We start from the raw sequence: 22909 nt of genomic DNA on the forward strand, positions 1-22909 counted from the left end.
GACCCTCTTGGTGGATCCAAAGGTCAGAGAGGTCGGATGACCTCTGGCACCGGAGGGCTGTAGAATACCGTGGCACCGACTCTTCAGTCCAGAGATGTCTCGGGTCACGACAGATGGATGGAACCACACGTCTGGGACTCTGAAGGAGTCTAAACAATATCAGCTTGTTCTGCAGGAGCTGTTGCTATATCAGCTTCGCAGGTGCAAAAAGGTTTTGACGACATGTTAAAAGCTTTGATGGTTAAAGAGGGTTTTGCTTCAGATGAACTGATGAATCACCCAGAGTGATCCAGTTTTAATGTTCTCATGTTATGATTTGTGTAGCCAACCAGAGGTTGACAAGTTTGAGGAATCACACCAAGAGTGTCAGAAACATGCCTTCTTCGATACCCGATGCTCTGATCCGGGGTAAAGGACTATTTATGTGTCATGAGTTTAACTTAACTTTACTTTGTCCTTGTGTGAGTGCGAATGGTTATGACCTTGTCATATAAACATGCTGAAACATTTTTCAATCACTGTAATCATAACATAACATTCATTTCAAACTTCCATTGAGCACAGATTAAGGAAACATTTCATTATAGTATAATTATTATAAGTAGCAATAAACAAACGCTTATTTAATGATTATCTAGCTTATAAGTTGTAGAAGTTCATATTTAATTTAGGAAATCATTCTTTGATTTTGCAACTAATCCAAGCTGTGAGTGTAAAGCATGAAGAATCCTGTAGGGTGATAAGGATGAACATTGAGGAGAGAACATTATTGTTGACATTTCGTTATCTGTGTTCAGAGCTGCAGAGACTCTGAGCTCCAGCTGGTGGGATGAAGGCAGGCCGATATAAAGGGAACACATGCAGTCTCGTGTCTCCTTTTTGACCAGATGTTGAATGGTCAAACTGTACCTACAAACTGACCATTGCTGGACATTACACAATTTTCACGTGCACGATATAGCCATGGCCTGATGTGGGGGCTGGGGGGTGCATCGACCTGGTCGGGACATAGAATGGGGTGCGCGGCTAAATAAGTTTGGGAACCACTGCCCTAGAGCATGACAAGATATCTCATAATGGCAAAACTCATCATACTAAACAAACAATGTAATTTTAAGTAACACATTGGAACAATATTATTATTATTTTGCACTTTACTATAGTGGACGATAATGGACTTCCGCCATTGTGAAATATAGGATGATTAAAACTAAATACATGATATAAACACATCACAATTATCATTTCAGGTCCATCACAGTCAATCCCTGTCTTTTTCATGAAATATATGAATGTTAACCTTACCCAGTGATGCGTGTTAGCTGCTAATCTGAACACACTTTGAGGAATGCTAGTCCGTGTGATTGACTGCTGCTGTTCATTCATATTTTTTTGTCTCCATTAAAGTTATTTCAAAACAGACAAGTTGAGTTTACACCCAGCAAACTGTTACCATTTCACTGTGAAATCAACTAAATCAAAGTGATATAAGTCTAAAAACTGGTCTGTTTTTTCTAGCTTCACAAGGGTTTCAATGCGCGTAAACAGCTTTTCTGCTGTCTGTTATGTCTAAGGGGGCGGTCCCGGGAGCAGCATGACATCATGTGCAAAGGGTCAATAGCAGCCTGGGTGTGGCCAATTCCAGCTTGCTGCTCTTTGAGGGCTCATTCTGGAAGGTACTGAAAATGTCAGGAATAAAATAGCTGAGTTCAGTTTATGTGAGAGATTTTGTGCAAAGAACAACATTTGCATCAACTATAGAACTGGTACTAATTAAGAAAAAACGTCATTGTATGTCACCTTTCAAAGAAAAAAAAAAGAAAAGTTAAAAAAATCCAACCTAGACCATCGAAACTGCAACAGAAACAACAGGAAGGACATCCTCTACCTTCCATGTACAGTCCATACACATAAGCACCCTCCCTGGCAGGTTGGTTGAACTCTTCCTTGAACTTTTTGGTGACATCCACTGTGAGATTCACTTTATCCAGAGGCCATTCGTTTTTACGTGCCAGAGACTGCATCACAGCTGGAAGGCCGGAACATGAAGGAAAGAGTAATCATTTACGGGCACAGAAAGGATAAAAATAAGAGGATGGTTGAAGGGGAGTCATTTTAGACTCTAGGTGAAATGTCTGTGTTACCAGTGAGGAAGGACTGTGGGTTGAACAGTCCAGACAGCCAGACGACGCAGGGCAGAGACAGGTCTTGAGTCCAGCTGTCCAGCTCTTTGCAGCGCTGCATCACATCATTGTACCTGAGGTCAGGTATCATGAAACAAACACCACTATCTTAGCAGATTGTTGCATGCTTTATGACCAACTGGATAAGAGAAGAACTGCAACTAGTGCAGCTAAAGGTTTGCCTAGAAAATTTAAAGTAGCTTGAATCAAGCCAAGTAAAAATAAGTCGTTATAGATAAAAATTACAAATATTTGTTTTAGATGGACTAAACTTAAACCCGCACCAGATAGCCAGGCTGTAGGTAGAAGGGTAAGCCAGTCTGGTCCAAGTATCGGGGACGTTGTCAAAGAACAAGGCAGCCTGCAGCTTCTCCATCTCAGAGGACATGGCCAGCTCACCCTATACAAAACACCAGTCTGTTACTTCACTATGAGTACACAAGTCTTATCAGTGAAATGCTAATACTGTACATCAGACTCTGATTGCAAAGAGTGCTCAACACGTTTGATCTGACCTTGAGACCCAGATCGAGCTCCCTCAGTGATCGGCGGATCTCAGAAATGAGCATGTTCATGCGCTCACATTCCTGGAAGCAGACTAGGATGTACGGTGACCGTTCGGCTGTTTTGGAGGTGATGTCAGACATGTTGTACTCCTCTGGCAGCTTTTCCAAGATCTCGTCTAAAATGGTTTTCACCTACAAGTGTGCATAGTGTTAAATTCACCAGAACACACTGAAAAAAATAAAATCAATGATTTTTAGATTTAATGATGTATGCCTGCAAAAGTTGAGAGGCTGGATTAACATAAATGCACTAGTATTATTTAAACCACTGGCTGATGTTTTTGTTAAATTTGCTCAGGAAAAAATAAATATATTGAGAAAGATTCCATAGAATAAAGACTAGATTTGTGGCTATATGCTGAGATCTATTGGCAAATACCAAGGCCATTTATATGAAATAACATAAGTACTTGTGTCACAACGTGCCGGTGAGTGAGACGGAGGTGAGGATCCAAGTGCAGGGGAAGAAACAGGCAGGGAGGCAGACAGGAACATTTAAAACACTGATTTAATGGAGGACATGCAGGACAATGAAACAATGAACCAACCAGACAAAATGGACTAACAGGGTTTAAATACAGGAGGAGCTGGGACCTTGGGTGATTGGGAGACGAGAGGCAGGTGGGAGCAATTAACATGGACACAGGACTGAACAGAATGGGGAGACAGGACAGGGTGTGACAAATTGCTGCTTTTATAAATCAAAAATATATAATAAATTATATTAATCTAAAAATACTTATATAATAATATATAGTATAAATGAAGTATTAGTAGATAAATATATTTCACTGTATTTTAAAATATTTCTAATGCAGTTTATAAAACCATGTCTGCAAAAAATACATTGCAATTTAGTTTGAATAAATAGAAAATGCCAATTCACATATACATTTTTTCATATACATATATATATATATATATATATATATATATACATATATATATATATATCGGTATATTTTCCAGTATATTGTCAGTGTATGACAATTCTATAATATTAAGTTTTACAGTGTATGGTTAGAATTAAATTCAAACATGAAATTCAATAGATAATAAATATATTATAAAGTATATTCTTCTTGCGTAAGGTCTGCCATACCTTCTCCTCTAGTGTCTGTGATGCTCCATCCCCCATAACAGCATCAGGAGACTGCAGCTCCAGCAGGGTGTGAAAAAGACTATCAGATGTGACTGTAAGGAACTCGATTTCAGCATTTGGGTGCAACCCATAATGCACTGGGCTTTCGTGGGGCAGCATTTCATCTATGAAGTCGTGGTAGCCCTGAGTGAAAACTCATCATGGTTAGGAGGTGTGCTGTTTTTAGACTATTCACCAGAAAACTGTACAGCATAAGGAATTTGAAGATGGAGCTGTTTTTCAACCAATTCATATGTTTTTCATATCAATTTACCTTGTAATCCAGATTAGAGGGAACAAGAAACCCAGTTCCCAAAGCAAATTTCCGGTCAAACTAAAATACAAAAACAAAGCTTTTAAAACATTATTCCATTGATTTTCTTCCACACATAAATACACAAACCTGGTTCGGCTGCATGTATTCTTCCAGGTAAGTTCTGCAGAGCCGTCTGTCCCAGTCATCAGTGATATGTCCTCCATACATGATCTCCCCAAACAGATACCTCAGATCCTCCCATGGAACCTTCATCACCACATAAATACTTCACCGTAAACAGAAAAACATCGCCATGCATCCTTAATGACACCACACCTGTGTGTTGGCCTCCAGGTAGTTGTAGAGGACGTTAACCGATATGGTGAGGTCTCCGGTGTTGAACGGGTACTTCCTGTTCCAGCCCTGCGGCCCAAACTTCCTCCTCTCGGCCACGCAGGCGTGAAAGTAGCACAGAGAGAAGAGGATGGTTTTGAACTCCTGCTCACGGCTGCACTGGTCCAGAATGTCCTGCCGAGCAGCAAATCAGTAAATCTAGGACAATGATTAGAACTGGAGAAGGAGAAAGACTCACCTGGTCAAAGTTATCAAGAGCAGCATGTAGATTAGCATGCATCCCCGTGGGAGGCTCATTGGTGATCTTAATGGCATTTTCCAGAATTCCCTGGAAAACACGGGGAAAAAATCACTCCTATTAGACTGAGAGCTAAAGAAGACACCTGAGAGGAAACAATAATTATGCTATTGCACATGAGCAGCATTTCCACCTGTGGTATAATGTGTTCCTTGGGAGAAGCTGCTGGTTCAGCACTCATAAACACTCTGTAGTCTGGATGGGTGTTCTCACAGCAACGCTCTAGGAGCTTCTCAAGTGCACCCAGCCAGCGAGCAACCAGGTGGATGTTCTGCAGTCAAATAGCATGTTCAAGAAGCAAATTCAACAAATGAAAAATGATTCATTTTTACGCATTTTTCTTGCAACCAGACCTGTAATATGACCCAGTGACCCTCCTTGGAAGCCTTTTCCATGGCGACTTCAGCTACACTTTCCTGCCCCTGACCCAAGGAGACATTGTGGAGCTTTCCAAGGTCTATGGTGAAGCCCAGCTTCCTTCCTGGAAATACACAGCACTGCTTTTCAAAGCTGTGTACTAAAACTCAACCGTTGTTCTATTTGCTTTCATTTACAGGACTCCTTTGATCGTGTGACACTTCTTTGTGAACAGTACCTAATGATTCCACATCTTTTAGTGGGTCCACTCCAGGAGAAAGGATGAAAAACACTGGAAAGGCAGGACCACTTTCCCTGAAGGACTTTGCAAATTCAGACTTGCGGCCCTCCGTGTACTTCACCCCGAGCTTCTCTTCCACAAAGTTTCTAGAATAAACAAAGAAAGGATTCAGCTTATTAAGAAACGCAGGTGTGTTACACAACAAGAAGAAATGCCATTTTTCACTCTTCAACAAAAATGCACAACACGTTCTTCACCTAAGAGCATAAGTCATGCGGTCTGGCCTCAGAGCTCTCATTATGATCAGCTTCTGTAAGGAACTTTTCCCCTTCCACTCCTGTGGAAACTTCTCCTTCTCCGGGCACTCCGACTCAACCAGTTTCTTCCAGCGTTTGGGTGAGCCTTCAATGTCCCGGTCCAGACCGCGAAACTCATCGGTGAAACTCATCACCTGGACAATAACGGGAGGGGGTGACTGAAGTGTCGCTTTGTACATAAAAGCAAATCTGTGTGCGAACCTTGATGGCGCTCCATGCTGAGTTGGAGAGAAAGTCCAGGGGACTGACGTAGTTGTGGTCAATGTTAAAACGCAACAGAAAGTCCAGTTCTCGCACGTCTATTTCCTTACTCATCAGGAGCAGCTGGAAGAAATCAAAGAGTCAGAAAACGAAATGTAGCCTGAAAACGGCAGGAAACCGGTGCACACCTGGAAGGTTAGCTGAGCTGTAAAGGTGAGCTTGTCCCTCTCGAATAGCCCCCTGCTGATGTAGTTGAAGGTGGAGTATGTCACACAATCTATTAGTGTGTTTACTCTGCTCTTTACATCCTCACACACCTCTGCCATCTCCACTGCCTTGTGGAAAACAATATTAAAGGCCTGAAAACAGAAAAACGACTAAATGTTGAAATCAGAGGCAGTAGAGTCACGTTCCAGATCATCGTTTTATCACCATGTGCACTTCTGCCTCTCTTTAATGAAGTTTGTTGGTGAGTCTGCTCTTGTTCTTGTCCTGTTTTTACCTTGAGGCTGAATTGGTACATTGGGTTGATTTTGTTGAGATCATTCATGATGAAGTAGAGCAGAGAAGCTCTGACTGCGACAGGGCGATAGTGCTCCCTGGCCTCGTTTATTTTCACCTCATTAATTTTTGCCTCCAGAACCTAACAGAGGAGGGCGAAAGGATGCAGAAGAACAAGAATCCAGGTCGCAGCCAGACCGATGTTAATGTCATGACAACTGAATGCTTTTTTCCACATTTACCTTCAGCTCAATCTCGGCAGCAGTGTGCTTCGTGGACTCCAGCTTCTCGACCAGCACCGTGTCACCGAGGAAGTTGCTCTCGGCAGCGGACAGTCGAGTTAGCAGCTCGTCCTCCAGAAGCTTCAGCTCAATCTTAAACATGTTCTGCTGCTTTGTCAGCTCGCTCTGCAGACAAATCATGCAAAACAGCATTAATGTGTCTTCCGGGAACGATGGTGATGTTTGCTGGAGTGAAAGTGGAAGAGCAGAATGCTGCAAAAAATGAGGAAATCATTCAATTCAATTCAATTTTATTTATATAGCGCCGAATCACGACAAGAGTCGTCTCAAGGCACTTCACATAATAAACATTCCAATTCAGGTCAGTTCATTAAGCCAATCAGAAATAATGTTTCCTATATAAGGAACCCAGCAAATTGCATCAAGTCACTGACTAGTGTCAGTGACTATACAGCAATCCTCATACTAAGCAAGCATAAAGCGACAGTGGAGAGGAAAACTCCCTTTTAACAGGAAGAAACCTCCAGAGAATCCTGGCTCAGTATAAGCAGCCATCCTCCACGACTCACTGGGGATCGAGAAGACAGAGCGCACGCACACACGCACACACACACACACGCACACACACACACACGCACACACACACACACGCACACACACACACACGCACACACACACACACACACACACACACACACACACACACACACACACACACACACACACACACACACACACACACACACACACACACACACACACACACACACACGCACACGCACACACATGCACACACACACACACACACACACACACACACACACACACACACACGCACACGCGCGCACAACACACACGCACACACACACACACACACACACACACACACACACACACACACACACACACACACACACACACACACACACACACACACACACACACACATTCTGACCTACCTTCAGATGCTCGAGGTCTGGTCTCTCCTGATTCACCACCTGGGCCAGAAGCTGGTCCTCCAGGCCGTCTCGGGTCACTGTAAAGTTGATTAGGGTGGTCTGAGCCTGAATCTCAGGTTTGTAGTGAGGGTTGGCCAGCTTAGTGTGAAGAATCAGTCTGAAGCTTGGATGGAAGAAGCACTCTTTGTCCCCTACTTTAATACAGCTGCAGCAGGACGGAGGAGAGGAATTATGAGGAGTGGAAAAGTTTCGCTTGCTGATTTGTTTGGGAGTTTGTTACCTGCCCTTCTTGATAGTGTGTCGCCCCAGCAGAGGGTCAGTGATGGGGTCAATCGTCTCCTCGAGGTTTTCAATCAGCACAATGTCCCCTGCTACCACAGCTTGTTCAATTACGTCAACGTACCTGGATCAGAATAGAACATTCACAAGTATGACTATAAAAGAGGACTATGTGTGTGCGTGCTTTTGCAGCTGCAGAATAAGTGGATTCAACTCTGCCTGCAAAGGCTTTATTTTAAAGTTGTTCCCTGGAAGAAGCAATGCCATTGATAGCTTCTGCAATGTGCGAATGTCAAAAAACATGTATGCGCTGCAAAGGTAGATGCACCCACCCTCTTTGTCCTTGGCTGACAACCTTGAGAGCGTTACCATAGCGACTCTTGATCCACTTGATGCCCTGGAGCTGAGGGTCAATGAGAAGAGGCCAGCGCTCACCTGGAACATTAAGATCCATCAGCTAGAGACGCTCACACAAAGCAAACCTGCTCCTGACCCATCATGGAGAACATCTCTGCTCACAGTTAATGAGGATGGAGGCGTTCTGAGTGGACATCTTGTCTCCTGGCAAGCCTTCGTTGTTCCACTGAGCCACCGTCGCACCGTCAGTCAGCATCGACACTGGATCCAAGTCGCCCATCATTGGAATTGGTGTCTGATGCACAAACACAGAAGTGTCTTTGTTCAGAATACGAATCATTATAAAACATTATATAAAGTCCAAAGTTGACCTCTACAAATAAAGAACATTTTAGGAAGAATATTTTGTGACCTTCTGGCTGCGCAGGAATGGCATCCAGAGGTTCTCCAGCAGCTCTCTCCTGTACTTCTTAGAGAAGGAGCCGGCGTAGGAGATGAACGCAGCAGTCAGGAGAACGTCTCCGCAGAGGGTTGCTTCCTGATCATGGTACTGAGCCACGGAGTGGGCCCAGCGCACATTCTCACTCTGAAACAGATTTTAATTTTTTAAAGTAGATTCGTAATGCAAAGAAAAAAGATCTCCTGATGCCACATGCATGGATGCCCACCTCCAATCCTTTAACCAGCCGATTTGCAAGTTCGATAGTCTTGTTGGTGTGGTTGACTTCTTCCTGGAAGCCTAGTTTCTCTGCTGTGGCTTTCTCAAACTCTGTGGTTAGAGTTTCCAGATTGCCATCCAACTCCTGAGCAGAGAAGATGCTCCAGTCAAACAGCTCATAGGACATTAATTATGAAAACAAAAATATACGTCATGAAGCAAATCTTTAAAAAAATGACATCAGCTGTGGTTCACGTGGCAAGAAATAAAAAAAACGATGAATCAACAAGTGCATGCCATCTCTGTAGATCATCTTCTGCTTTCTTCTTTCTGATCATGTTTTGGGTCAGTAAATGAATCTGCTGTGTGCACATAACATTCAAAATGAGATAAATAGGACATCTTAGCAAACTCACAGCCATTTTTTTCCTGATGACTTCTAGTTTCTCTGCAGCTTCAGCCAAATCAGCATTAGCCTGAGATAGACTCATCCTCTTTGCTGCCACCTCACAGAACACCTGAATGCACTCAAGCATACAAGTCGGTTCATTTTCTTTAACGTCATGCTGACCAAACATCCCGATTGAAGTTTTAAAAGAAAATAGAAGATTTACTCACAAAAATCTATCCACGGCAGCACAAATGTAGGGAGGAAGAAAGCTGTCAATAACAACAACATGGCGGTGCGCCCTTTCAAACGTCACTGGGACATTTAGCTCAAGTGAAGTCAAATATTTAAGACCTCTGGAGTGCGTACCTCGTGGAAGCGTATGATGTTGATCACCCAGGAGCAGAGGCCAGCAGCAGCGGAGGATTTTTGTCGCACAAACTCTGGATTGAACTCAGGGTCGCTGAGGTAATCGTCCCTCACACACTTCACCGTGGCCTCCGGGATGTTCTCTTTGTCAAAGTTCACCAGAGCCTGCAGGAAGTCATCCACCTGGTGGAGCAACGGGAAGTAAAGGAGGCTCATGGGCAAGCAAGGAAATCTAAATTTAACTAGAACTCACTTTAATAAAACAATAAAGAGACATTAGCTTGGGAGTGTGGAATAATGATAATTGAAAATGCCAAAAGAGGCCATTTCCACAGCTTTTTTTTCTCTGAATTGATGAGATGTTGTGATAAGCAGTAAAATTTAACCTTGCTCATAACCATCTTGGAGGCCTTCCAGCTGCGATCTTTGGGAATCCGGCCTTGGGGAGACAGCAGCACCAGGACAGCGGCTGAGACATTGGCAACAATCGCTGGAGGGTTGGGGAACGTCCTCAGCTCTGTCAGATTCAGCTGAAACAAAAAACACACACACACACACACACACTCCAGAGTTTGTGTTTTGGAGGTTAGGTTGGAGACATGCGTGTTCTGATGACAACAGAGACATCTAATAAAGTAAATGAAATAAAATGTGACAAATAAATCTAATTCAGCGTTTGGTGTATCTGATCTATACGTGTTTGTGTGTGTTGGAGCACTTTACCCTGTTGAGTGTGTTGAGGGCTGTGTTGGCTGCCTGCAGGGCGGGTTCAGCCTTGGCCAAGTCGTTTTCTGTCTCCTGTTGCTGTTTTGTTACCTCCGCTTGAATCGCTGCCACCTGAACAGACACAAAAATAGGAAAGCACTCATTCACTCTGTGAGCTTTTGAAAATAATCTTGAATTTTGATATAATTAGGTCTCTTGTTCCATTGTAAAGCCATTCTTCTCTTCTTGGCTGGTCAAAGCAACTCCACAGCTCCTCCAGTCCCACACGGTTACCTTTTGCTCTTCAGCATCAGCCACGGCCCTCTCTTGGCTGAGCTTGTCTGACTGTTGTCCTATTTTAGCAAGAAGAGCCTCGATGTCTGTGTTCCTTTGCAGCAGCTCCACCTCCTGAACCGCTAACTTGGCTTTGAGATCCTCCACCTGAGAAAAAGATTAAATATAAGTGTTGATGTCCTTCTGTTAAAGAAACAGAAAACTACAGTTGTCACTGAAATTACTTGACAAAAGCAGCAATAAATAACAAACAGCAGAGAATTGACAGATACAGAAATCAGATCGTACCTTTTGCATCTCTATACAGTATTAAGGCACTAAACACAGAAAGGATAGATATCTAATGATGGCGTGTATTGTTTCCTGATGCAGAAATGATCTCACTTGTGATGCCGTATTCTGCAGCTTCTGCAGTCCGTTCTCTAACCGATCCATTTTCTGGGCAAGCTCGGTGCGTTTTTTCCGCAGCAGGTTGTCGTACAGCTTCATGAACTCAAGGAAACTCTTGGGGGTGGTATAGTTGAAGTGCTTCTCGTTCTGCTGGTACTTGATGCTTACCTTTAACAGACCAACCCATCAAAGGATGTCATCACAGCAAACAGACGAAATGGTCCTTGTGTACGTTGCTCTAGTTGCTCTAACCTCATTGACACTTGTGTGGGCGTAGGAGATGAAGTCACTGATAGATGCTCTGACTTTGGCCTGAGCAAAAAATAGATATGATGAAGGTTTGATAAAGGAATACATTCTGCTCTGATCTGGCTTCAAGTTAAAGTAACACTTAATATTTTTACTTATATTTTTTAACGCACTTAACTCATTCACTGCCAATGACGACTAAAGTCGTCGTTTTAAATCCAACCGTTCACTGCCCATGACGACTAAAGTCGTGGTTTACATTTTTTTTACTGTGTGGGCATCAGAACGAGACCCCGCACTGTGAGAACAAACATCTCAGCTCTAAACCCGATCTTAGTCCGCATACGTCACACATCACGTGATCAGGAAACAGAAAATCCATGTGTTAGGAGATTGTTTTGGGCCGCTGCTGTAAAAAAAAAAAAAAAGCGAGGCGCGAACCGGAAAAGCTTCTGCCGATCACAATTCAACAACAAATTATGAAAGAATGGATAAAGCTCGAAACGCGCGGATTCTTCCTGATGTAAGCGGTAAGTCTCCCACTTTGTTTTGGTTGTTTTGGAGTTGACATCATCCTAGCGGGAAACGTTCTGTGACTCTTAAAAAAACAGTAAAAACGGTGAGAAATGCTGGCAGCGAAGGGCTTTACCGATCAGGAAACGGCTGGCAGCGAATGAGTTAACAGTTTGTGGAGCAGGTGTTCTAGGGGCCGCTCTTATACATGCATTAAGGTCGTTACCTATTGTCTTTGCAGTTAGATTTTTCAATTTGCTAATCATTAATAAAAAGCACAAGAAGAAAATTAGAGGTTTTCTTTTCTATTGGCATTATGGCACAGTCTGGAAGCAAAAGTAAGAGAGCAGCCATAATGCAGGTATAAGAGCACCCCTCCTTAAAACTGTTAAGTGTAGTATCTGGCCAGCAAAGGGCTGCAGAGTCATGTCAAATATGAAACTGGTCATGTTTCTAACCCAACAATCACTGAGATCAATGTTAAAGCTCTAGCTTAAAGTAAAAAATAAAAATAAACTGTTTAGCGTTACTAGGCCCTAGACCTTTTTTCTTTGGGCCCTGGCGACTCCCAGTTGGGGGCCTTTGGAGTTTCATGTCCCAAGTGTCAGTGATTGTTTGCATTCCCCGAGCACAACTACAATCAAAACAGTTTAGATTGTAAACAAAGCTATTTTTGGTTTTTGATACATTAAGACAAAATAATACTTGAACTTTATTTCAGAAGAGCTGCCCTGTGTGAGAGTGCTGACAGGATGGAGGTTGTGAGTAAAAATTCCATTTAGGAAATGTAGTCAATTGTTTTGTTTATTCCAGTCCTCAACTAAATTTGTTCAAGGGTTTTTTTTTCCAGCAGACACCAGAGAATGTCAGATGCTCTTCTAAAATACTGTTCAAATATCATTGTGTCTTAATTTATTACAATTTAAAATGGTCTTGTTTCCCATCTGGGCTGTTTCATTGTGGTTTTAGTTGTGTTTGGAGAATGTAGACAGTTGTAGATGTTTGGGACATGAAACTGTAGATGCCCCCATTTGGGGGGCATTAAGGTTAAACAGGTTAAAACAACTGCATTCAAGATGGAGAAAGAAAACCAAATGGAATACTGCCAGCAAAGGTGATGAGACTATGTAGGGTTATTTCAGAGGGAACTAATGGTTACCAATGAGAATTGTTCGTATTTGTTCTCACCTCCAGCCCGGGTATCTTCTCTATGAAAGTGGAGCTGACGGACTGCAGAGCAAGCTGTGGCCAGGGGTGAAACCAGTCTATAGCCGTGCAGTTAACCAGAGCGGGAAACTTCCGTGCACGTGTACGCAACGTGAACCCAACTGGTGAGAAACATAAAACCACCTGGTGGACAAATAATGACCAAAAATGGGGAAAACATATAAATAAATATTGGATAGTCATTAATTATGCTTCAAAATGGGTTCAACTTCCAAAACTCAGATGCTGCTTTGGACCTTGAGCTGTCTTCTTATTCGCTCAATGAAGAAACTCCAGCAGTTGTCTCTGCTGTCTATGAGTCCTAATCCTTTCAGCTCCAAACGGATGGATGCTACAATCATATCCACTTCTTCATCGCTAAATAAGTCAGGAATATCCCCTAAAACACAACGGAAAGTCATTCCATGGTATAACTGATTCATAATGTTGATCAGGTTAAAATTTTGTGTGATTTTCTAATTCCTTGTAAGTTTCTCAGATTTAACGCAAGTAGAGCTGGGGGGACGGACCTGAGGCCAGCATGTCATTAATGAGCACCAGGAAGCGTTCATCTGGGATCTGAGCATCCGTGTGCAGGAAGACTGTCCCAATGTTCTTCACTCCCACTTTTATATACAAAGCTGCTAAATCACTCTGCAGATCATTATAGCAGATCAAAACATGAAATTAAATCAAAAGAAGATTTAGTGAAGCTGTTTTCAAATGCTGGTGTGTAATTGCACCTTCAAATCACTGATGCTGTATCCTTTACGCAGCGTTATCTGGAAAACCTCCAGTGAGCTCAGGAAAGCTGCCAGCCGACACAGGCTCTGCTTCCCGCTGCCCCCGACCCCCACCAGCAGGGCGTTACCGTAAGGGGCCTCCAGGATGCGGCTGATTCGACAGCTGAACCCAAACACCAGAGTGGCATGCTCATTGTCTCTGGTTTACATTTGAGCTTGTCTCTTTAAATCCTTCTTTGTGCATGTTAGCCTGCGTCTGGCCGCAGCAGATAAACAGGTGTCTGAATGTGTCTCTTACATATGCTGGATGGCTTCTTCAAACAGAACCAGGTCCATGACGGCGTGCAGCTCATTATAATGCTCCAGAGCCTCTGCCAGAGTCTTCTGGAGCTTCTCCCAGTCTGAAGCCTGGTAGGAAGGCCAAATCAAGAAATTAAGTGGCCTTTTTTTGAATAAGACCAGCTGTGTTTATGTCATTATTACCTACATAACAAAAATGCAGCTAAATCAAGATACTCATAGAAATGAAGTTACTTTTGTGGTAGAAAAACAAACAAACATCAATCTAGAGATCTGATGTGATCTGAGTCTCTGAATGTGTGAGAAAAATAAATTCAGTGTAAAAAAATGATTTTTATAGTCAGTCTCTGATTACCTGGTGATAGCGCGGTTCTCCTGCTCCCTGGGCAAAGTGACAGTACACCAAAGGCTGATGGATAAAGATGGAGTCGTCTATGCCCTGAAAATAAAAAGTTTGGCAAAAACAAGAAAACAATAAACAAGCATGCATGGATATCACTTAAAGAGGCACTAAAGAGTTTTAAACATTTTGAACTATTGCTTTCAAACTGGTTTCAGTGCTTCTTGAGGCAGAAATTTAAGCTACTTGACATCGGACAGTGCTCTGGAGACCAGAAACTGCACTTTACAGTTTTGTGGTTCCGGTAGGAACACTGGTGGGAGCTCTCTATCTGTTTTATGCCAACAGTTGTTTACTGTGTCAGTAGCTCATATAACGGCTAACGGTTAGTAATAAACATCACAAGAAGAAGAAAAAGAAGAATTTGTCTTTTTTGTTGGCATCACGGTCGATCCCGGAAGTAAAAGTAAGAGAGTAATGTCTTTGGTGACGAAGCAAAGAGCTGAAATCAGAGTGAACATCAGTGCAGCCTACACTCCTTTGAGGGAGTTGAAGGAGGTTAGGAAATCACAAACTGATGGTGACCTGGCTTTGTTGGGTGACCTATATTTTTTTAGTCCTGCACTGTGAATCTTTTTGCTTTGTGGATTATTCAGTATTAGTTAGCTCATGTAGTGTTAGCTCATTGTTAGAGCTAGCCATAGCAGCCTTCAGCAGGGTTGTTTACGACAGTTGTAATTCCACTTTTAACCAGTAGAAGGGAGAAGCAGGAGAGCTGGAACGCTGCTCAGGAGCTCTTCTCATTCTGTATGTCCTCCAGCTGTAGAGCACTAACCTGAGTGGATGACACGCAGAGTTTTACCTTCTGCCTTGAAATGTATTTAGTGTTGCTATACCTCAAAATATCTTTTTCCAGTGTCCAGCAAGATTTTATTGAAGAGTTCCACGTCTTTCTCCTCCATCAGTTTGTCGGAGTAGACTCTGGAGCTCTCGTGTAGCCACAGGTGAACCAGGTCCATGGGGTATCGGATGCTCTCTGGCAGGGCAAACAGGATGCCCTACACAACCAAATATTAAAAATTTGTCTGCGGCATGAACACAAACAAAAGCTGAGCTCTATTTAACAATTTGGGCTCCACAGTTAGGCTTTTATCTATTAAAAATTCACCATGATTCAGCTTAAAGAAAGTAAACTCAACAATAATTACATTTATGCACATTTAGCATTGTTACTTTTTGTAATTATTACCTGGAATATGTTGGTGAGGTCTCGCAGGTTGAAGATATAGTGGAAGCGAATTGCTGTAGGGAGGAAGTTCTGGCTGATCTTTTGGTGCAGACATATAGCCGCCTGGGTGAGCAGAAACACAGAATTTCATCCAAAAAATCAAATGTGTGGGTCATGAATTTAAATTGCTCCAAAGTGGACAAATGTTTTCCAGAGGCGTGTGGCTGAACCTGAATAAGATTTCCAACTGAGCGCGAGACTCCATAACTGAATCCTCCCTGAAGGAAGTGGGCAGACAAGATGCTGGAGAAGATGGTAGCTAATGCCTCTGCACCAGGAAAATGTACTGCGAAGACAGAAAAATGCCTCTGGAAAAAGAAACGGGAAAAATGAAAACCATTAAGGACCTATTTAGCCCCAAATTCCATTTACAGTCAAGAAAATTGGATGTGTCGTGTTATTTTGGTAGTGTGCCAGCTTGTACTTGTAGTCGGGGGTTGATGGAGAAGCTTCCAGCTGTAGGGTTCATACAGGTGATGTACTGGCAGTTATGTATTTCCTTCAACACCAACTTTTGTCTGTCATACCTAAAGGATTACATTTACAGTCTACTGTTCCACCAAACTCTGGGTCATGCTGGCTGTAAATCAATTTTTTCACAGAGTTATTGCCTCTCGTCAGTTTTACCAGTGGCTGTAGTCAAGGTGCTGACGGATGAGTGTGTGTGGCTGGACGGTCCCATAAACGTCCACCTCTGGCATGTTGAGGTCATCAATGAAGTAGATGAGCCTCTTAGCAGTGGGAGGAGCAAATTTTCGACCGGCTTTCTTCTCCAAAGGTTTCTCCAGCACACCTGAAGAGTGTGGTATATTTGTGAAATTTTGAAAAAAAATTAAACTGGAAACTGCTTAGAGACATTTTCTCACACACAAAAACAAACAAAAAAACAACGTAAAAAATACATAGATTTCGGGGTGAATTGAGGTTAAACAATCACATATTCAAGGGTAATTATATTTTACTTCATTTATATGAAGGTTTTTTTTGCTTTTATCTTCACACAATCGGTTCGAGAATAAAATAAAGACACGACGTTTTTTGAAAATACTTCAAGTAAGGCATGGAAATAATTAGAAAACATCAAACAATTACAACAACAAATAAAAATTAATTTCATGGCATTTGCACTGTTGGTTTCATTTTATGCACACCATTATTATTCATTTGGTTCTTACGCTGCAGCATGGCTGATGTGGTGTAATAGTTAAAGGGAACTTTAGCCACCACAAAGTCCTCCTTCAGCTTTGTGACTTTATCTGACACCAGAATGGTTTTGCCAACTCCTGCGTGGCCCACTAACATGATGGGTTTCCCTTTCTGGATCAGCAAGTCCATAAAGTAGGTCAAACAGATGGTTTCTGGGGTGTGGACCAACACAGTCTAAAACAAAAATCACACGAGAGAGAGAGCTCAGTTTTAAGATACATTTATGCAAACTGAGGCTGCACAATATCAGGAAAGCATGCAATATTCTTTTTGATATTGTGATGATGCTACCGTCATTTAAGTTAGGGGTGGGCATTTGGAGCAGGTCCAACTGATTCAAAGCTATTAATTCAGCCTCCATTGTATTTGTCTCTAAAAATGCTTTTTGAATGTGTGGAACACTGGAAATATTATTTCTGATTATGATCGGTCACACAAAGTTTTTTGTGCAGGCTGAACATGAAAATAGTCTCCCACACCTATCTCCTGCATTAGCTTCTGATAGAAAATAGACGTTTACATGCTAGGATTTGAAAAGTCTGATAGATCTACGTCAAGTGGTTCCTTGGACTCACACTTCTAGGCTCGCAACGGGAAAGGCTATTGTTGTTTTAACGTCCAGGAAACAGCACTGAACGTCTCAGCTAGCAGAACTGTTAGCATTAACAACTCCACCACACAGCAGAAGCTCCTCCAGGCTGTTTTTGCAGAGACAAAACCTTCATGTCGCAGAGCAAACAAAGTTAGAAGGAGTACGACTTGCAACCATTCATTTTACAGAGACCACTGCAAATGTATTGATTAAACGGGTGTTCAACACCATTAAAAACACAAATCTGGCGTCTTAGTAATGACATAAGAAATAGTGAAAATGGAAAATTCTAAGTTTTATCTAAACTGTAAGAAAGAAAGAATTAGACCAGATGTGACCAAATGATACAAACAGTTCTGTGATGTTTTTGTGTTGCTGTGTGAAGACTTTGGGGAGTTTGTTGTCTTGCTGATGTTTCTACGTTCATTTTTCATCAAATTAAAGTTGTTGCTTTTTATTTATTTATTTTTCTTCCCGTGTCCTGTCTGGCTGTGAAGCAAACAGAACTAATGTCTGAATGCTGGTGACAAGCCTTACAAATTTACTCTCAGGTAGAGCATCAAAGCTTCTGCTTTAATTTCACGCTTGATACTTAAAACTTTATTGTTATTGTTTTTTGGATGCTTTATAATTCCGACCAGAAAAAGAGACAGAGGGAAAAAAGAAAGGAAAAGACAAAAGGGGTGTGTGTGTGTGTGTGTGTGTGTGTGGGGGGTTCCCACAGAAATCAACAATCATTGATGAACAAGAGTCTGCTTCTAGACCTTCAGAAAGAGAAAAACAAACAAACAAACAAACAAAAAGGACACACAACAATGCAACAAGAACAAGCTATCACTGCGTCAATCTGATTAGGAAATATAAAATCAACATTGTTTTGCTGAACAATCACACGATAATAAATCACAGTGCATTTAGTGCCAACCACAGCCTTAAGACGTGTTGAAAACACCCAAGTCCAAACTTATGAGAGCACATTCATTTTTCATCAAACTAAAGCTGTTGCTACGTGTTTCAGTCCTTCCACCCACATCACCCCGCTTCTCCTCCAGCTTCACTGGCTGCCAGTCAACTTAAGGGTTCATTTCAAGATCCTGGTTCTGGTCTATAGGGCCTTACATGGACACGCACCATCTTACATTGGTGATCTTCTTAGTCCCTACACCCCCAGCAGGTCCTTGAGGTCCAGTGATCAAAGCCTACTGGTTGTGCAGCACCAGGCTAAAGACCAAAGGTGACAGATAATTTGCTGCTGTGCCCCCCAGACTCTGGAACTCTCTCCCCCTGAGCGTGAGATCAGTGGACTCAGTGGTCTCCTTTAAAAAGCAGCTGAAGACTCACTTGATCAAGCTGGCTTTTGTATGACCTTCTTCACCACTCTCTCTTTATTCTGCTCTCCCCACCTATTCCACCTTCCTCAGGATCCACTGATTTACCTCTTTCCTATTCACTCTCTCTCTTTCTTAACATTTTTTCTTTTAAATCGCAATTGCTTATCTTGCTCATTTTACATATATTTTTAAACATTTTCTAAATGCTTTTTTATATTTTTACAATTTTTTATATTTTTTGTTTTTGCTTTTGTGAAGCGCCTCGTGATTTTTATCTTGAGAGGCGCTATAGAAATGATATTTTCTTCTTTCTTCTTCTTTCTTGTACTGTCACTCACCTGCAGTGGAACATCTGGTTCCAGCTCAAATGGCACCATCTTCTCACTCCAAGGTGTAAACTTTTTAGTCTCGGGGTCGATAAAGTAATCAAAGACGGTACCCTGAGAAGGAAACTTCACGGCTCTCATCTCCTTGGACCACCAGCGGCTGAATTCGGCGCGGTAGTCATTCAGCTGAAACAGAAGTTATGCAAAAGACAACATGATTAATTCTTATAAAAATGTGACACTTCAATGTTTTCATGCTGTCTCGTGGAGGATTTGGTGTCTTGTGCACACACATGGTCCTGAAAGAGAGCCCCTCCAAAAGCCCAGACACAGGCAAAGACAAAGTAGAGCTCATAAAGTTCCCGTGGAGAATCAGCTGGAGTGTTGTCCTCGGTCAACAAACAGTCCAGCAAGGAGCACAAAGTCTGACAGAACAAAAGAGATGTTCTACATTTAACTCAATAAAAGATTTGATCCAGAAAAGAATACTTGTCCAAGTTAAGGTTTAAGACCACACCTGCACCATGCTGTTCTCTGGGATGGGAGTGATGGTTTTCAAGTTGCAGCGGACCTGTTCCAAGCAGTAGGGCACATACTTATCAAACAAAATGGTGAGGTTGGCCCGCTCTGATTGAGCCTGTCGGGTGTCTATCCAACTCGCCACATAACTGAAACCAAAACGAAACACGCTTCATCAAACTTAAACAACAGAAACATGCGATCTTTCCTCACGGTTTTTGTTATTCTCACAAGGTCCAGCCGAGGTCTTGTGGGTTGACATAGAGGATCCCAGCCCTAGAGACCGTAGCTGGAGTAGCTGCCCTCAAATGGGAGATCTCAAAGAGTAAACGCATGGAAGAGGACAAACTGATCCTTTCATTGCTGGCAAGAGTCAGAACCTGGAAAGGGCAAACAGATGTTGGGATGAAAACTCTAACACATGCAGTGAGTGTGACTGTAATTCATGAACCAATTACCAATTCAGCCCCAACTTAAAGCATCCAACACTAGGAATATCTGACAACACTCACTTTGTTATCATCCATAACTGTGTTGAGAGATTCAATCCACATTGGGTCAATGTCCCCATCGAGAACGATCCATTTGGGTCCACCGTGGCCCACTGAGGTCAGTTCTCTCATCAGAGAGGAGAACAGACCTAAAATAAAGAAAAGAGCGGAACATACCGGTCAATCAACATCGCCGAGGGGAAAATACTTTGTACAGGTTTAACTAAACAAGTTAAACCTGTATCAAGTATCAAGTAAGGAGTGGTTAACTCAAATAATCAACATTTGCAGTGGTCGCTAGTAGAAATGAATGCCTTGTAAGTCGTTCTCACAGGAAAAATATCTGCTCAATTTGTTGTGCGTAAATAACACAAAACAACTGAGCTTTAGATGGCAGGTTTTGGAGTCTTATTTCCTGATATTTGGACATCTTGGCCCGGATTGGATAACTTCTGCTGTGTGGAGAAGTTGCTAATACTAACGGTTAGCTTCTACTAGCCGAGACGCCCCCTGTTGTTTCCCAAACATCAAGACAACAACAGCCTTCCCTAACGTGAGTCTGGAATGGTGACGTTGATCCGTAAGGATTTTCAAATCCTAGATTTTCACCATCTATTTTCTATCAGAAGCTAATGCAGAAGATAGGTGTAGGAGACAATTTTCATATTCAGCCTCCATGAAAAACTCAGAAGCCCTTTTTACACAACACACCATGCCAGCAAATCGGCGCAATATTACCGCAACGGTGTGTCTTATGAACGCGCCATGCCGGAATGGCGTTGTGTGAATTTCGGCTTCTCTCCATTAGAGCTGGATCTCAGATAACTAGAGACTGATGGGGACAGACACCTTTAAGAGCGGCTTGTTAAAACAAAGTAGTGATCGAGGCTTCAATCGCAATAAAAAGCAAGTTTTGTCCAAGACAAACGAAAGTTCGTGGCATCGCAGAGACCACTCCCATACCCCCCCCCCCCCCCTTTATGCCGCCATTGCCTAATCTTTTATAAAAAGTACATGATTGCGCCATATTACCGCCATGGTCTGACCACTTACAAACGACCTAAAGCTGCCTGATGCCACCACAGCGTTGCGGCAAATTGACGGCATTGTTTTGTAAAAACGGCTAGAGTGACCGATTATAATCAGAAATAAAAAAAAAAAGGTTTAGTAGTCAACCGCACCTTTAAAAAACAATCTGACTCTGAATCAGTAAGAAAGTACTTTAAACAGATAGTCTCATTAAAGGCCCCATGTGTGAAATCCTTTGAAATCACGATGAAAAAAATGTGACTCACTGACAAACTGACAAATTTAATATCTTTTGATTCAATTTTTTTATTCAAACTAACAAGTACAGCAACAGTGTAGCTATTCTTTTCTATTTCTTAGTTGAATTAGCAGACTTCGTGCTTCCAGGGCGCACTGCTGCCCTCTGCTGGTTCTTTCAGGTTACAGTCATAGCCCAAACGAGCAACATGAAGCTCATATGTCTCTAAACAGCTACTGTATTTTAAGATGGTGGATGACCATGGAGCGTCGACCACAGTTTATGTATTTAAAAATGAATAATTTCAAGTTGAGAGGACTATTTAGAATTGATGTTGTTGAGAAATATTGAGAAAAAGGACAAGTTTGTGAACTGGAAACACAGGATTCGATAGTAAACTGGTAAAAATATCACACACTGGGGCTTTAATATTTCATTTCTTTGTTGGTATATTGCTCCTAAATCGTAAGTCTCTCACCATCTTTCCACTCTCTGGTAGAAGGATGCAGATATCCAAACAGCTCATCTGTGGTAAGAGCTTTGGGGTTAATATCGTTCCATATCGGCTTCATCTTCATGTTTGAATAAGTCTTGTGAAGCGTCTTCAATATCTGTAACCCACCCACCCAAACATCGTCAATTCTAGTGCACACAAATAAGTCTGAAAAGCAGGATTAAAGTGAGCATGCACACATTATTTTAAGAAATATTTTATGGTCTTTAGTATAAATAATAATGAATTATATTTATTTAGCACTTTTTAAGGCACCCAAAGTGCTTTCCATTATTCATGCATTCACACATTGCTGGTGATGGTGAACTACTATGCAGCCACAACTGCCCTGGGGCAGTCTGACAGAGGCAAGACTGCCATTTTGTGCAGAGGCAAGACTGCCATTTTGCGCCATCAACCCCTTTGACCATAAACAACCTAAGCACATTAGGTAAAGTGCCTTGCCCAAGGACACAACAACAGACATCAGTGGAGGGAGCTGGGAGCCTGCAACCCTCTGATTACTGGACAACCCGCTCTACCTCCTGAGCTAATGCCGTGTGTGGTTTTCTGTGGAAAAGAAGCTGTGGTGCTCCTGTTACATGAAATAGAATTTAGTCAGAGGAGTGGTGGGCAGGAAATAGCAGGATTTGGAGTCTTACTCTTCAATCTTCATCATATGCAAACATCTCGCATCTGATCGGCTAACAGCACCGTGACTCTTCTGCTGCTTCCGTTTGCTTTTCCTTCTTGGGTAAACAGTTGAACGTTGTTGTTTTATCTCCAAAATTAACACAAGCCTGAAGGAGTTCAGCCATGTTGTGGAGTTGCTAATGCTAACTCTTAGCCTCCATTCGCTGATATGTGCTCTGGACCGTTGCTTGGGCACTCACTTCCTTGTGCAACATCATCAATGGCAAGTTTGCTCAAAGTTCACAGATGAGTTCTTGCTCTGCCCATTGTTTCAAGGATGCATCAATGCATCCATC

The 22909-nt window shown here is 42.3% G+C and overlaps 1 protein-coding gene across 1 annotated transcript in view; it reads right to left on the bottom strand.

Moving 5' to 3' along the window:
• The window catches only part of dnah9l (dynein, axonemal, heavy polypeptide 9 like), a 46663-nt gene that overhangs the window by 1157 nt on the left and 22597 nt on the right, over nucleotides 1–22909 (bottom strand). Inside the window, exons 39-86 of the mRNA XM_070541723.1 lie at nucleotides 21906–22038; nucleotides 20182–20309; nucleotides 19901–20049; nucleotides 19668–19818; nucleotides 19444–19575; nucleotides 19163–19336; nucleotides 16871–17075; nucleotides 16323–16488; nucleotides 16120–16222; nucleotides 15866–16003; nucleotides 15657–15758; nucleotides 15304–15465; nucleotides 14423–14506; nucleotides 14066–14175; nucleotides 13768–13930; nucleotides 13555–13678; nucleotides 13282–13424; nucleotides 13007–13168; nucleotides 11309–11368; nucleotides 11051–11224; nucleotides 10667–10813; nucleotides 10391–10504; nucleotides 10054–10197; nucleotides 9668–9850; nucleotides 9327–9428; nucleotides 8921–9055; nucleotides 8665–8838; nucleotides 8415–8547; nucleotides 8228–8330; nucleotides 7897–8019; nucleotides 7617–7821; nucleotides 6658–6822; nucleotides 6417–6557; nucleotides 6103–6273; nucleotides 5915–6037; nucleotides 5654–5847; nucleotides 5394–5542; nucleotides 5152–5279; nucleotides 4932–5069; nucleotides 4739–4828; nucleotides 4483–4674; nucleotides 4294–4413; nucleotides 4165–4224; nucleotides 3852–4034; nucleotides 2699–2881; nucleotides 2468–2583; nucleotides 2145–2257; nucleotides 1889–2029 (exon numbers count right to left, since the gene is read on the bottom strand). Of these exons, the coding sequence (XP_070397824.1) occupies nucleotides 1889–2029; nucleotides 2145–2257; nucleotides 2468–2583; nucleotides 2699–2881; nucleotides 3852–4034; nucleotides 4165–4224; nucleotides 4294–4413; nucleotides 4483–4674; nucleotides 4739–4828; nucleotides 4932–5069; nucleotides 5152–5279; nucleotides 5394–5542; nucleotides 5654–5847; nucleotides 5915–6037; nucleotides 6103–6273; nucleotides 6417–6557; nucleotides 6658–6822; nucleotides 7617–7821; nucleotides 7897–8019; nucleotides 8228–8330; nucleotides 8415–8547; nucleotides 8665–8838; nucleotides 8921–9055; nucleotides 9327–9428; nucleotides 9668–9850; nucleotides 10054–10197; nucleotides 10391–10504; nucleotides 10667–10813; nucleotides 11051–11224; nucleotides 11309–11368; nucleotides 13007–13168; nucleotides 13282–13424; nucleotides 13555–13678; nucleotides 13768–13930; nucleotides 14066–14175; nucleotides 14423–14506; nucleotides 15304–15465; nucleotides 15657–15758; nucleotides 15866–16003; nucleotides 16120–16222; nucleotides 16323–16488; nucleotides 16871–17075; nucleotides 19163–19336; nucleotides 19444–19575; nucleotides 19668–19818; nucleotides 19901–20049; nucleotides 20182–20309; nucleotides 21906–22038 (6733 nt within the window). The remainder of the gene's footprint in view (nucleotides 1–1888; nucleotides 2030–2144; nucleotides 2258–2467; nucleotides 2584–2698; nucleotides 2882–3851; nucleotides 4035–4164; nucleotides 4225–4293; nucleotides 4414–4482; nucleotides 4675–4738; nucleotides 4829–4931; nucleotides 5070–5151; nucleotides 5280–5393; nucleotides 5543–5653; nucleotides 5848–5914; nucleotides 6038–6102; nucleotides 6274–6416; nucleotides 6558–6657; nucleotides 6823–7616; nucleotides 7822–7896; nucleotides 8020–8227; nucleotides 8331–8414; nucleotides 8548–8664; nucleotides 8839–8920; nucleotides 9056–9326; nucleotides 9429–9667; nucleotides 9851–10053; nucleotides 10198–10390; nucleotides 10505–10666; nucleotides 10814–11050; nucleotides 11225–11308; nucleotides 11369–13006; nucleotides 13169–13281; nucleotides 13425–13554; nucleotides 13679–13767; nucleotides 13931–14065; nucleotides 14176–14422; nucleotides 14507–15303; nucleotides 15466–15656; nucleotides 15759–15865; nucleotides 16004–16119; nucleotides 16223–16322; nucleotides 16489–16870; nucleotides 17076–19162; nucleotides 19337–19443; nucleotides 19576–19667; nucleotides 19819–19900; nucleotides 20050–20181; nucleotides 20310–21905; nucleotides 22039–22909) is intronic.

The sequence above is a fragment of the Nothobranchius furzeri genome, chromosome 11, assembly GCF_043380555.1.
Source record: "Nothobranchius furzeri strain GRZ-AD chromosome 11, NfurGRZ-RIMD1, whole genome shotgun sequence".
In the NCBI taxonomy this organism is placed as follows: Eukaryota; Metazoa; Chordata; class Actinopteri; order Cyprinodontiformes; family Nothobranchiidae; genus Nothobranchius; species Nothobranchius furzeri.